General features: G+C 40.7%; 1 protein-coding gene across 1 annotated transcript in view; it reads left to right on the top strand.

Annotated features, from left to right (window-relative positions):
* MTAP (methylthioadenosine phosphorylase) overlaps window positions 1-13,018 on the top strand; it is a gene marked incomplete at both ends in the record, with an annotated part of 20,531 nt that extends 7,513 nt beyond the window's left edge. The window contains 5 exons of the mRNA XM_009075583.1: window positions 330-388; window positions 2,237-2,404; window positions 9,071-9,173; window positions 12,179-12,418; window positions 12,857-13,018. Of these exons, the coding sequence (XP_009073831.1) occupies window positions 330-388; window positions 2,237-2,404; window positions 9,071-9,173; window positions 12,179-12,418; window positions 12,857-13,018 (732 nt within the window). The remainder of the gene's footprint in view (window positions 1-329; window positions 389-2,236; window positions 2,405-9,070; window positions 9,174-12,178; window positions 12,419-12,856) is intronic.
* Between the last annotated feature and the right edge of the window lie 2,143 nt (window positions 13,019-15,161).

Genomic DNA, 15,161 nt, shown 5'->3' with positions numbered 1-15,161 from the left:
TGCTTGTTTCATGTGTAAAGCACTGTTTGAAATACTCTTTCAATGTATTTGAAGATACTATGATTTCAAACCCTGCAGTAAGGAGTTACAAAGTTAATGTTAGTATGAAGATGAAAAAATTGTCGTAATCCTCTGGTCTTGAGTTTGATCTTCCTGTTCCAGATTGTTTTACTGGTCTACCAATATCAAATTACAGATCTTAGCTCAAGAAAATGTGAGACTACAGTGACATTTCCTTTTGTAACTATTGTGCTTTTTTTTAAAGTAGTAGTAAAGGTTTCTAATATGATTGTCAGGCTGTAACTCATTCTTATTCGGTTGTTTTGCAGCCGTCAGATGCTTTGATCTTGGGAAAGATAAAAAATGTGGACTGTGTGCTCTTAGCAAGGTAAATAAGCATTTTTGAGGGTTTTTTTATTATGTGTCTAAAAGTTTTCTCAGAAATTTTTCTCACTGCATTATGTGAACTGAATTTTTACCCTGGCTTCTTGCTCTTTATGCTTGCAGGCAAAGTCCAGCAGAAGTCTGGCTTTTTTTCCTGAGCAAATTTGATGCTGCAGGTACTGAGTATTAAAAATACTCTCTGGGCTAGGAAAAGAGAAATCCAGTGAGGTGGTACTGAGCTAGTAAGAATGGCAGTCTACAGGGCTGCCTGCTCTGGTGGTAGCTGTGTGGTGCTGATAACCCTACTAATTAATTCATCTGCTCACTGTGTTTGCAAATTTCCTTTGTGAAACTGAGAAAATGCCAGTTTCCAGTTGAAGTGTATCTCTGCTACCACTGCAGACTCTTCCACATAATTTCCTTTTATTATTGAGTCCTCTAACTGTTACACTTACTGCCTAGGAAGCTGCATCCCCTGCAGTTCTCATTCCCTGGGTCGTTATTACTCAGACATCTCTTAGGATACTGAGAAGAGACTCTGGAAGCAGGATCTGCAGGTGAATGTGTGGATATTTCACACTAATGTAAGCATGGGTGTCTAGGTCCACTGTGTTATTGGATTAAACATAAGAATACTAAGAAAGCTCTTGGCATCTGAATAGCATGGGCAGAGCCAGGTGCTGATGACAGGGGCTATCAGCAGTCCCAGACAAATCAAGGTGATTAGTCAAATAGAGGGTCCACTCTGTGAGATCTCATAACTGTGCTGTATCAAACTAGACCTTGGGCCACAGACGTCCGAACTGCTTGGCTGTGACTTACCTCCTCACTGCGATCTATGGCCATTCATGTGTGACCCTAGTGTGTCTCCTTTTAGGGCTAAGGTCCCTGCAGACTTCACTATGTGTTTTGGCATCTGAATGTCAGATTTTTAAACCAAAACAAAAATGTATATTTTAGAAGAGGATTATGATAGCAACTGTGACATTAAGTAATAAATCTGCATGCATAGTAGCTTCTCAAAAATATGAATGACAACATGGGAGTCCTGCTAGACAATGCTTGGTCATGTTGTGTGCAACACCCTGTTCCAAAATGATCAAATTCTTAAGACCTCTTGATGTCTGAAAAAAGCAGTTGGGAAAGTAAGTTCCTTCTTTTCATTTATATGGTTGAAATTACTTTCAAATGTGTTCAATCATTATGTAAGTGATGTACTTCTGTAGCAAGGACAGAGAGAGCACAAAAGCTTGTGCTTATAAGACTTAGTATTTCCTCTCATGGTGAAAAAGTATACTGCAGCAGTGTGAAGTCATTCTTATAGTTTATGAAAGCTGTTGGATCACTTTAAGTGCAAGGAGAAAAATGTGATGATTCTACTGTTTACTTTGGGAGGTTGACAGATCAGAACACAATTTTCTGTGACGCACCATTCTTTTCTGGGTGGGAGAATACAAACAGCTCTTCCGGGCAGAAAATTTCTGGAGGGGTTTATAAATCTTAGGGATTTGTTGTCGTGTATGGAAGAGGAGTTTCAGAGTCTATGGAACTGACTTAGAAAATTCAGAGAAAATTTTTTTTACTCTTGGAAGCCGCTAAAGTATACTTCGATTGTATTTTTAAGATTCTTTTCATTGCAGTCTTGAACTTAAAAATTTCGCATTTATAAATCAAATGCTGAGAGAACCTTAATACATTTAGAAAACAAGCTACACTGGAAGTAGCTGAAATGATCAGTTCCGCTTTCAGTATTGTTAGGGAAAGTACATTTCCTGAATTTCTCTTTATCTGGCAGAAGGAGGGCAATTTCAGTCTGATTTATTTTACTCTCTTGCAACATATATCTTTGCAGACATGGAAGGCATCATACAATTATGCCATCGAACGTCAATTACCGTGCCAATATCTGGGCATTAAAAGAAGAAAATTGTTCACATGTGTTAGTGACTACTGCCTGTGGTTCATTACGAGAAGAAATACAACCTGGTGATCTTGTCATAATTGACCAGTTCATTGACAGGTGAGTAACAGGGAGGAAAAAGAGGGCAAGTTGGGGTTAAACTATATATTAACATGTTCACATTAAAGCAAGTTTTTGTGAAATGAGGTGATAGCCTCAGTTCTTCTGTCTGAAAGAGGGGTTCATACAAGATGGTGTGATAGAAAACTGAAATGCAATTACAAGAAGTTCAGTTCCACCAGACATAGAAGTACCACCAGGCTTTGGAGGATGGCCACAAATGGACCAAAGTATAGCTCTGTAGGGAGAGTATTCTCCAGAAGAAATCTCCTATTCTCAGATATGGGGCAGGAACATAGATAAGGGCACAGGCCATTCTTAGTTTTATGAAAAATCTGGAAAGAGATGGAGAGGTGCAAGAAAGCATAGTAGGAGTCAGAAAAATATAAGCAGAAATAACAAGATTCTGCAGAAGAGGGGTAAATGGAACACAGTAACATAAGAGAGGAGGTTGTTTTAAGGCTAGGATAGATGCTTGCATTTTTTATTTGCTAAGAATTGTACGGAAGCAAATTTGTTTTCAGAGTCTGTGTACTCCACTCAGTCCTCCCTTCCCTGATCATCTGATTTTAGAAAAATTCAAGCAAAGCTGGGAGGGGGGAAATAAAGCTACATTTAGAGATCACCAGCAACACCAAATATTTCAAAGATATAGTTGCATATTTTGAAGTAAATTTAGTTTTAATACTTGGAGGTGTATTATATCTTGAAATCTGATGTGGGTATTTCACTTAATTTTAAGTGTTTAAAATGGTTTATGCAGCTTCTTTGTGCTGTTTTGCTACTGACAGTATCTCATTCCCAACTGAACATGTAATTGTTCTTTGCAGTGCAGTGCTATTCAGGTTTTGACTTAGACTCTTTTTGTATGTGTAACTGAAATGCTTCTTTTCTTGTAAGAGAGAACATTTTAAATACAGTGTATCTAAATGACTAAGTTCCCAGCAAGAGCAAGACCCATATAATAAACTGCTTCCTGTTATACTGGAGTTGATTTCTGGGTAGATACTGGCTGTATTGCTGACAGTGGTCTTTTTTCCCTTTTTTTTCAAGTCTGAAACTATTTAGGCTGTTTGCTTTGTTTATGCAAATTACATTTATAGTCATCTTTATTCTGCCAGTAGTAGTTGGAAATGAGTAACTTTAGTATTGATATTGATTTATATAGGATAGATATTAAGCATACCTGGGGACATGGTTTGGATGATTGTGGGTCAAGCACCAGCTATTTTGGCAGCATTATCATCTGGCAGTCTCCTGGGTAGGTGAGGGGAGCCTAACCATGCTAAGTTGTGAATTGCTTGCATGGTAAGAAGTAGTGTCTGGCCCAGAGAGCCTGAAGTTTTAAACAGGAAAGAGTTGGAATAATCGCAGAGTTATTGTCTGCTACAGATGAGGGGTGGAAGTGTAGAGAAACTATCTCTTGAAGACGTCAGGAAGAAAGACTTTAACAGAGACAGGAAGTGAACCCAGATACAAATTCTGAGAACATCCTTCATCCAAATGTCATTATCAAAATTAACAATTAATTTTGAAGCTACCTAATCTCTTCCCACAGCTTTAAATTTCCCTGCGCTTGCCAGTCTGCATCATAACTACTGACCTGGAAATGAAATAACCAGCCTGGCGAAGTGTGGGATTTAAGAACTTGTCCCTTTCAAGAAGAAGAAAAAAAATGTTACAGGACAAATTAGTATATTTATATGAAGTGAAGATAATTGAAAGGACTGGGATCATTTACATTGCAACAAAGAAGGCAAATATTATCTTAGGTGGCATTAATCGGGGTGTTGCCAGCAGGTCGAGGGAAGTGATCCTTCTTCCCCTCTGCTCAGCATTGGTGAGCCACGCCTGGAGTACTGTATCCAGTTCTGGGCTCCACAGAGCAAGAGGAACATGAACAGACTAGAGTGAATCCAGCAAAGGACCACAAAGTTGCTAAAGGTCTGGAGCATCTCTGGTAAGAGGAGAGGCTAAGAGAGCTGGGACTGTTCAGCTTGGAGAAGACTCAAGGGGAATCTCATTGTGCAGAAAACCCTGAAGAGAGGGTACACAGAAGATGGGGCCAGGCTCTGTCTGGCAGTGCTCAGTGACATGACTTAGAGGCAATGGGCACAAAATGAAACTCCATAAGTTCCCTCTGAACACCAGGGAACACTATTTTACTATAAGGGTAAGTGAGCAGTGGCACAAATTGCACAGAGAGGCAGTGGAGTCTCCATCTTTGGAGATACTTTGGACATGGGACATGGGCAGCCCCGTTCTAGGTGGACCAGATGACCTCCAGAGGTCTCTTTTACCCTCAACCATTCTGTAATCTGTGTCTTCATTCAGATGGTCACCAGTAGTAATGGCATAGTCTGTTTCTGCAGTGTTTCATTTGGGCAAGTAAGTTTTCATTTTCATTTAGAAGAGTGGTTAAAACAAGAAGCTTCTCAGAAAAGCATATGACAGTGTTTCAGTGTGGAAAACAATATGTAATATGAATTTAAAAGTCATTCCTAACCTGCCCTTTAGTTCAGGAAACTGACATGTCTATATAATAGTCTGTTTCACTGACAGTTTAATTTCTGTGTCAAGTCTTTTGTGGGTAATGATTTTTCCAATGGGTCTTAGACTGACAGTTCTTTGGAGGTGAGGTCTGCATTTAGCCCATCACAGGGGTCTGAGAGTGATTGCATTATATATAATTAAGTCATTATGATAACAGTGCTACAGGTAGGAAGGTATTTTTGTGGGACAAAATATATTAGGAGTCCACCAAAGTCGGAAAAGATGTGGTTTTTCTGAAATACCTTCTAATGAAAGATCAGGGTCCTGCAAACAATGTTAACAGTCTTGGAAAGAAGGTACTGCTTAAAGTTGCAAAACCAGTCAGTTATTTTTCTTGAAAGGTACGCTGGCTTCTATGTAGTAATTAACCCATGCCAGGCATTACATAGGGAAGAGGCTTTGGTTTAGGAAGGATTTACTCAAGCTGTCATTAACATCAGTGTCTTCCAGGTGTCCAGGTACCTTTTAGGATCTGGACGCCAATTCTCAATAGGGAGCACATCATTATTCTCCTTACCGGTGTGAAGCAAGAAGAAGGAATAGTGAATGGGAATGAGAGAAGAGCTAGAACTGAGCAGAAAGTTGTAAGCAGCAATTGTAATTTGCTCTCCTTGGCCATGCACGCTTAAAAATTATTGACGGGATCCTACACAATAAGGACTCGTGTAGGACTTCTGCCGAGTTCATGGCATAGGTTTGACTTACAGTGGGGAACACTGAATATATAACCTCTCCAAACTTTTGAAAGCTTAATTTTGCAGATCACTGCCACTCCGAATGTTTGATTTCATATGTAAATTCTCTGCTTTCTTTATGCTTGTTATTAATGTGTGTATTTAAACAATAAAAGGTACATTTTGTTAAATAAGTACAAAAATACTTCAGCAGATGGTGTTCTCCCGACTTTTAAATCCAAAAGTAACCACAGGTGCTATTACGGGCTACAACTGTTTTTGTCTTATTTAAAAAAAAGTACTTACAAAAAATCTGCAAGAACCTTTTTATACCTTTGGCCCCTGTTAGTTTATTACAGCACTGTTAGTCAATTGGCTATGTTAATTAGGGGCTTTTGAATGCTTTGTTTAGTTGCTGTTGATATATGCTAGGAAAAGAAGAATAAGATGCTAACTAATTCCCTGAATGACTCAACTCAGCTGGGGAGATGCAAAAAATGGCTCCGTAAAAGAAATCCTGTAGTAGCTGCCAGTTTTATTGTTTCAGTTCTGTGTCACATACACCACTGCAATTATTGCAGTATTTTTACACTCTGTAAATGTTTTTGTGGGAGAATTATCTTCCAGTGTCCCTGAAGACACAGAGTATACTGAGATAACTTTTTATAAATCCAGTGCCAGTGTGCTTTAATTACTAATTGTTGATAATTCAGCAGTGCTGGAAGAAAGGGGAGGGTGATGATGCAAGCGGTAGAGGACTCTTTGTCACAGATGGAAGTGATTGGTTTGTTCAAATGTTTGAGTTGGATTTTGCTTCCTAGAATTGGCCATAGTCAGAATAGCCATAAAATCCTGTGTTACTGAGGTAAAACCAAAGTGAAAGAGTAAAAGCTGTTTTACTCTCTGATTAAAAGTGACTGTTCCTGCAGGGTGAGGAATGGAAACTCTGGGCACACCTTCAAAATAGCAGGATATGCAGCTTTGAATTTCAAAAAGCAGTAAGTGCAAAGCAGGCATGGCAAAACTGTGTAACAGTGCAAGGCTTTGCTTGCCCTGTGAGTACCAGTGTCTCCTTGAGCATGGGACACAAGTAGTTGTGCTTAAAAACATATGTGCCCCGGAAAGAACTCCCTTTTCTCCTGTACTGCTGTCCGCTGTTTGGCACAGAGGCAGCATGAGGGGCCAGTAGGCATTCTCTGCAGAGCCCTACACAGAAGTCAAATGGACAGTAGGGGTAATGTAGCCCCATCTCTGAGCTGCTTGTTTGAGGCTGTCAGTCCAGTGCTTTCAGGTGCTGCTTCTGATTACCCCCACTGGGAGTATCTGTACTTTCCCATTATGCTGTGCTTAATCCTTCTGGATTGTGCATTTCTACTGTGATTTATCATGGCTAGTTTCTAGGCAGGCACGTGGTGACTTCTTCCCGTTTTAATGTAAAGCTTTGTTAAGTAGGTCTTGTTCTGACAGAGGGCATGCAAACTTCTCCGCATTTAAACCTCTGAGATCTGGGGAGCAGATTGCCTTTGAAGAATGGCTTATTTCTTGTTTTGTACAGGCTCCATAAGGTGTCACTCAGTATACATGGGGATGTCTTCAAATACCCTAGAGTGAGAGGAGCTTTAGGCAGGTACTGTCATTTGCTGTCTGGGTCTTGGTGAGACTAAGGCAAGGAAAGCATCTGTGGTTCTGAGACCTCCATTTTTTTCTGCAAGGGATACAGAGGAATGGTATTATGTGCTGCTGCCCTGTACCTTGCAGACAAATGAGTAGTACAGCTCAGGATGGTCAACTCCTGACTTGAGTAGCAGGGCTGGAGAAAGGAGAAGAGGCTAAAAGGCTTTCCTCTGCCAGCCATTACTTCTTATATAGCAAGGAATCAGAGAGAGGTTTAAATCCACCTAAATGCACGACTAGCAACTGAAGACACATCAGCTGGACCCGTGTCAAAGAGAGGTGGTCTTTCCAGAGTTGCAGCTTTCCATGCAGAAGAGAAATTGTCACACCCTTAGACTGAAATATGTGGTCCACTGCTTAGAGCAATTACAGGTCTTACTGTTGTTACTTCTTCCCATGCAGTTTGTATGTATGGTGCTAAATGTAGTGAGATTTCTTTGTTAGGCCTTGTGGTGCTGTGACTGTTCTCTTTGAAGAACACAGAGTATCTGAAAGTCAGGCATTAATATTTATACATATATGATCTTTCCTCAGGGCTTTAGTGAGTGGAATACTTCTGAAATACTGTAATGCAGGAAATGGACTATGACTTTTACCATTCCCTCCAACTCCAAATAATTCATTGGCAAACACTATAGAAAAGTGTGAAAAATCAGATACATTCTTTTTTCAGCTTTTCAGTATCCCATAAAGGAAAAATTAATATTACTGTTTCCACTGATTTCAGCAGCTATATCCTGTTTCACATGTGCTTTCAGTTTGTTGATCACTTTCCTATTTTGCAATCTCATTCGTCAGGCCACCCTATTTGTTCTTTCTTTTTTTTTCCAGGCTACTCTAACATGTAGTTTATATTTAAAACCTTCTTTTAAATATTAGCTAGTGACTTGGGTGGGGAGCTGTCGAAAACAGTATTACCAGCAGATGTTTTGTGTTTCAACTGTGGATGTAATTTGGCTGTTGTCTTCATTTTCTCCTATAAAGTACAGTATGTGGCATAGTGCAGGGAAGAAGGGAATGATAAAGAATTTAGTTCTAGAGGGTTTGTGCCATCCAGTTGGCTGCTTTAGCTTGAGGAAGTGCATTTGAAAGTAAAGTGATAGTGGATAACAGTTCCGTGTGTTCCCAAATGCCATACTGGATGGTAATTTCAGCAGCATGTTTGACCACTTCTGTGCAAGGAAACAATTTCTTAATTGAAGGGTGAGAGATAAAATGATTCACCTACTTGGAAGCTTCCGGTGCATGTGTGTGATATTTCTGAGAACATGAAGACATCCTCTTCCAAGGTTTTTCTGACTGAATTCACACCTCTTTTGTGCAGGAAGCTGTTCCTATAAATTCCTATCCTTTCAATGTAGGATTGGAATGATGTGAACAAGTTGTATTTTGACTAGCTTTGTGGTAATTCAGACTTGATTCTTTCCCTTCCTGAAAGTTTACTGTGCTCTTTCTTTCAGAGATTGCATGCCTGACCATTAAGTTAGCTGTTTGCTTTTGGGTAGAATTGCAGCATAATGTGGCTGTTCACGTCCTTTAGGGACAAATCAGCGCTTCAGCATCTTGTTAACAATAGATTTTTCTCTAAGTAGCTGACAGTGCATTACTGGAGTAACAGTTTTGTACTCTTGAGCTCAATTTTGAAAAGTTTGTACAGAGACAAAACCAGATTACAGGTGGACATTAACATACTGGGATTTTTTCCCTCCATACCAGATTTCTGTTTTCTCTGTGTTCTCTCTAAGCATGTTTTCTGCTTTTCTAGGACAACTAAAAGACATTGTACTTTATACGATGGGCAGCATTCCACTCTTTCAGGAGTATGTCATATTCCAATGGCAGAGCCATTTTGCACCAAAACCAGAGAGGTTAGTGAATTTTGTAATAGTATTTAGAAATGTTATTTTTATGGCACTTATTTGTGATATAGTAGTCTAATTATGCATTCTAGAATACAGAGGCAATCTGCACCTCTTCATCCTATTTCTCAGATATGTTATGGTATGAAGGACAAATCATAGAATCATAGAATCAACCAGGCTGGAAGAGACCTCAAAGATCATCGAGTCCAACCCTACCGTCGTTACTAGACCATGGCACTAAGTGCCACGTCCAGTCGAAAACCTCCAGGGATGTTGAATCCACCACCTCCCTGGGCAGCCCATTCCAATGCCTGAATGTAACATTTGGAAGGCATGAGAAGTAAAAGATCTTGTGTCTGTCTTTCTAAGGAGAGTGTGCAGGTGTCAGCTGGCAACCTAGATTTCTCCAGAGTCTAATAACAGGGCAAAAGATCTTCATTTATCAGGTAAACAGCCAAGAGAACAACAAAGTGAATTTGTGCTTTTGTGTGTTGTAGAGGTGGGTGGTGGTCAAGCCTCAGTTTAACATGGAAACAAGCCAAATTACATTAGCCTTAAATTCTGAACTGCCACTCTCAGTTTTGTCACTTCAAGATTTTCATGCTTCAGAAACACTTAGGCTAAGGAATGTGAAACACTCCTCTCTTTTTCAGCACCTTTATAAGCTTCCGGGAGGAGTGTGTCTGTGATGAAATATGTTACCTTACTGTATTCTTAGAGTTGAGGGTAAAGGAAGGTGAAGATTGAACTGCATGTTTTGTGCTGTTGTGGAATGCTCTGATGAGAAGCTGCAAGCAGGTGCATTCTTCAAGGGAACAGGAGTAGTTACAGAATCAATTATATCTATCTAAGAGACTTGCTGTCTGCAGGCAAGACAAAGCTGAATTGTGTAGCAGGTGGAATAATCTATACCCAGACCATGTGCAAACATTGGCAGTACTTCAGTGTCTCTCATTTTTAAAAAAATTAAGTGCACATGTGTAAGACACTTCCTGAAGTTGCAGGGGACATATGACAAGACTTGGTTTCTTTCAGATGTTATTAGCTAGAGACAATGTTGTTTGGGTATTACATTTTTTGAAAAGCCAACAGGGAAATGCTGCTTTTCAAACAGAGAGAAAACATTTAGGTACTTCCCAGTCTCACATGTGATCATTATCTCATTAGCCCTTGCATTCTAATCAGCCTAACAGATGTTTTAAACAACACGTGGTTTTGAGATCTTGAGACTTAGAATGGATATTTTTACTTCATGTGACTTAAACTTTTTTCCTGGAACTATCTCTTCAAAATTGTTGGCATAATTTCAACGCAGTTTAGCCTAATTAAGGGAAATTTCATAGATAAATGCAATAATAATAAAGACAAAACTGTGAATATAATAGGTTAAGAAATTTTGTGTCACAGCATCTGAAAACTGTATATTCTATTGCATTTGTGCAAGTACATTGAAATACTCTGGTTTATTTGGTTTGTGCACTGTAAATTAAATGAGAATCTGAATAGAGTTTATCTTTTTCTCTGACTGTAAAATTTTGAGTAGCATGGGATGCCTTAGTTATTACTGCTTTCAGAAACTGAGGCTCAATGCAGCATCTTGTAGGGAGTGAACTTGGAACCTGGTAAATAATTTCAGGGCAGTACTGCTCAAGTGTGGATTAAGTCAAGTCACAATTCAAGTTATGTATTGATTGATTAACAACTTGTAATTAGCTGGCATTCAGTGAAACATATATTCCAAATTAATCTCAGCAATAAACCACAATATTAGGTGTGATTAATATTAGATTAACCTACGGCACATTCACAAACACCACAAATCTCTACGTGTCTTTCTCTGGCTAATCCCCAGATGCTCTGCTTTATGCCTACGGACATGTTCTTGCAGTTGCATGCACAAATACCCTTCCCAGCACATACGGGTTCTGTGCACACCCACCCTTTTCTGGGAGTGCAGATTTACTTGTGTACATGCGTCTGCAGTGGGAGATGTGGGTACTCCTTGTGTTGTTGTGCTGCTCCACACAATCCACTGATCCGCATGCCAGCAGGGAGGCACCCCACAAGGTCAGTTAACACATTCGAGCTGTTGCTGCTTGTTGCACCTGTGTATGCTGAGTGCAGGCTTCTCACAGGGGGTTGCAGAGAGGCTGTTCCACCTGGCCTGCGTGAAGTTGCTTCTGTTGGTGTCAGACTAGGTTTTTCACTGTTGCTGCATTGTGAAGCTCTTTCTAGTCCTGTCACAATTTTTCATGCAAGTTTTTGTTGTCTTTTCAAGCTTTTTTTTTTTTCTGTTGATGGCCATTTTAAACAGATGTCATCATAGTTATTTTCCCCCTCCTACTCAGGACAGTGATGAGTGTCCTAGTCCCATCTACATAGTCTGGTACCCTCTTTATTCCTACTGTATCAACGGATATTATGCAGGCCATTCGCCGAGATGATTCTGCCATATACAAGGCCCTAACTGGAAACTCTGAAGACTACTATGAAGTACATGCCATATGTAAAGGGTACAGCCCAGTCACTGGCATGGGAGAATGTGGTAGTAATTTCTCTAGAGATTGCCAGGGTATTCTTTGAAGTATGTGATTGTAGAGTTTGCTTTCAAAAAATACATTTCCTATAACTGTTCTTACTAAGTCAACTCCACCATGTGATAATAGAGTGCTCAGTGGAGTGTTTTCACCATTCTGTCCTCAGTGTATGCACAGCCTAAAAAGCATGCAAAAAAATTCTCTTTTCCAGTCTTCATCTCATTGAAAACTGAAGTCCAGCTGATATTAACAAAGTCAGATGAGTTCAAGTTCATTGCTTTTGGTAGGATGAGTAATTTCTATTGTTGGGTGATGAAAACAAAACTGCTCCTTGGTTTTAGACAGCTGTAGCTGTATGAAGTTTGGCTGCTTTGTATAAAGCTAGCTTCTTTTGTATGTAATTTTCTTAATGGGATGCAAAAGCAGTGCACAAGGGGAATTATTTTCTTTGCCTGACACTGGCATGTCTTGCAGGTTCTTATTGAGACGGCCAAGAAGCTGGGGCTCCAGTGTCATTCCAAGGGGACCATGATCACAATTGAAGGCCCACGTTTCAGTTCTCGAGCAGAAAGCTTTATGTTTCGGAGCTGGGGAGCTGATGTTATCAACATGACCACAGTGCCTGAAGTGATCCTTGCAAAAGAGGCTGGAATGAGTTATGCTAGTATTGCCATGGCAACAGACTACGACTGCTGGAAGGAACATGAAGAAGCAGTGAGTGAAACTTTTTTGTCTTTGGTCTTGTCCTGAGGGGTTTGGATGAGAATGTGTAGGTTTTGGTAAAAGATGACATACTAAGCCAAATCTATTCTTCTTACATCAGTATCCCTCAGTTATTCTTGATGAATGATTGTGAAAGTAGGAACGGAATCAGTTGTTGCTTTCTCACTCATTTCTATAAACTTGCCTCCCTACTAGCAAAACTTTTGTTTCCTCTTGTCTGAATCAGGGAGTGTGTGAGTGTGAAGCTTGTGAGCTCTGTGTATGACTTGTCTTCCTGTAATTGATCTGGTGTTTTGATTTTGCAGCTCTGTACAAAACAATGTGTCTGCTTTAGTTCTCCTTTATGCTTAAGGGTGTATAAATTACATGTATTTGTGCATTTGAACTTGTGCCATCAAGAAAGACCACTCAGTTTTATTGTATTTCTAGGTTTCAGTGGATAAAGTTTTAAAGACACTGAAAGGGAATGCAAATAAGGCTACTAGCATACTCCTTACTGCTATACCTCAGATAGGTTCTATGGAATGGACCAACACCCTGCACACCCTGAAAGTAAGTATGCACATGAGGCTGATGAGTACTAGGAACAGTGTATGTGTATATACACATAATACAGGTGTATTTCTACAAGATGTGTCTCCTTAAGTCATGACTTTTCATAGTAAATGCTTCAACAATACAAGAGAGGAAATCAGTCTAGGAGGCTCCTGGAGTGTGTGGATGACAACTTCCTAACACAACAGATAAATGAACCCACCAGAGAAGGTGCTCTGCTAGACCTGGTGTTTGTGAACAAAGAAGGAGTGGTAGAAGATGTGGTGGTTGGTGCATGTGATGGGCATAGGGATGACAAAATGCTCACATTTTCAATAGTGGGTGATGTAATGAGGGCCAGCAGCAGAACTTCCACCTTGGACTTCCAGCATGCAGACTTTGACTTGTTTAGGACATTGATTGATGGAGTCCCTTGGGAGTCAGTCCTGAAGGGTACAGAAGTTCAGGAAGGTTGGGAGTATTTTTGAAAGGAAATGTTAAACATTCAGGAGCAGATTGTCCCTACGTGTAGGAAGTCAAGTCATTGATAAAAAAGATCAGCCTGGTTAAACAGAGAATTTAGGCTGGAGCTTGGGAAGAAAAAGAGAATGTATTGTCTCTGGGGGGAGGGTCAGGCAAGTTGGGAAGATTCCAAGAGGTGATGTAGGGAGAAGATTAGGGGGGGTCAAAACACAGCTGGAACTTGATTTGGCCTTTAAAGTCAAGAAAAACAAAAAAAGTTTTTATAAATACATTGGGAGCAAAAGAAGGGTCAAGGAGGATGTCCATCAGTTGCTAGATGTAGAAGGTAGTGTAGTGACAGGGGATGTGGATAATGCAGAGGTATTCAACACGTTATTTGCCTGTGTCTTTAATGTCATAACCAATTGCCCTCAGGATACCCAGCTCCTAGACTGGAAGTTGGTGATGGGGTGATGAGTGAAGCCCCGTAATCCAGGAGGACATGGTTAATGACTGCTATGCCAATTAGACATTCACAAGTCCATGGGCCCTGATGAGGTCCACCTCAGGTAATGAGGGAAAAGAACTTGCTAAATCGCTTACAATGACCTAGCAGCAGTTCTGGATAACTGGAGAAGTTCCGGCTGACTGCAAGTTGGCAAACATGACAGCTATCTACAAGAAGGTTCGGAGGGAAGATCCAAGGAACTACAGGCCTATTAGCCTCAGCTCAGTTCCAGGCAAGGTCATGGAGGAGATCATCCTGAGTGCCATCACATGACACATGCAGGGTAACCAAGAGATCAAGTCCAACCAACATGGATTTATGAAAGGAAGGTCCTGTTTGTCCAACTTGATCTCCTTGTGTGACAAAGTGACCTGCTTAGTGGATGAAGGGAAGGCTGTGGATGTGGTCTGTCTGAACTTCAGCAAGGCATTTGACACTGTCTCCCACAACATCCTCCTGGAAGAATTGGCTGCTCATGGCTTGGACGTCTGGATTCTTTGATGGGTGAAGAGCTGGCTGAATGGCCAGGCCCAGAGAGTTGTGGTAAATGGAGCTAAATCAAGTTGGTGTCTGGTCACTAGTGATGTTCCCCAAGGCTCGGTATTGAGGCCAGTCCTATTTAACATCTTTACTGATGATCTGGACGTGGGTATTGAGTGCACCCTCAGTAAATTTGCAGGTCACACCAAGTTGGGTAGGAATGTTGATCTGCCTGAGGGTAGGAAAGCCCTACAGTGAGACCTGGACTGACTTGATCAATGGGCTGTGGACAACTGCATGAGGTTCAATAAGGTGAAGTGCTGAGTCCTACACTTGGAACACAACAACCTCATGCAGCTACATTCTGGGGGACAAGTGACTTGAGAGTTATTTGTAAGAAAGGGACTTGGGAGGGCTGGTTGACAACCAGTTCAGTATGAGCCAACAGTGTGCACAGGTGGCCAAGAAGGCCAATGGCATCTTTACCTGTCTCAAGAATAGTGTGGCCAGAAGGACTGTGAAAGTGATCATCCCCTTGTACTCGTCGTTAGTAAGGTCACACTTCGAGTACTGTGTTCAGTTTTGGGCCACTCACTTTAAAAAAGGACATTGAGGTGCTAAAGCGAGTCCAGCCAAGGGCAACAAGGTTCATGAAGGGTCTAGAAACCATGTCATAAGGAACAACTGAGGGAGTTGGATTTGTTTAGCCTTGAGGAGAGGCATCTCAGGAGTGACCTCATTACTCTCTAC

Source organism: Acanthisitta chloris, unplaced genomic scaffold (assembly GCF_000695815.1).
Source record: "Acanthisitta chloris isolate BGI_N310 unplaced genomic scaffold, ASM69581v1 scaffold1475, whole genome shotgun sequence".
NCBI lineage: Eukaryota > Metazoa > Chordata > Aves > Passeriformes > Acanthisittidae > Acanthisitta > Acanthisitta chloris.
This window is presented reverse-complemented; position numbering and strand designations above follow the sequence as displayed.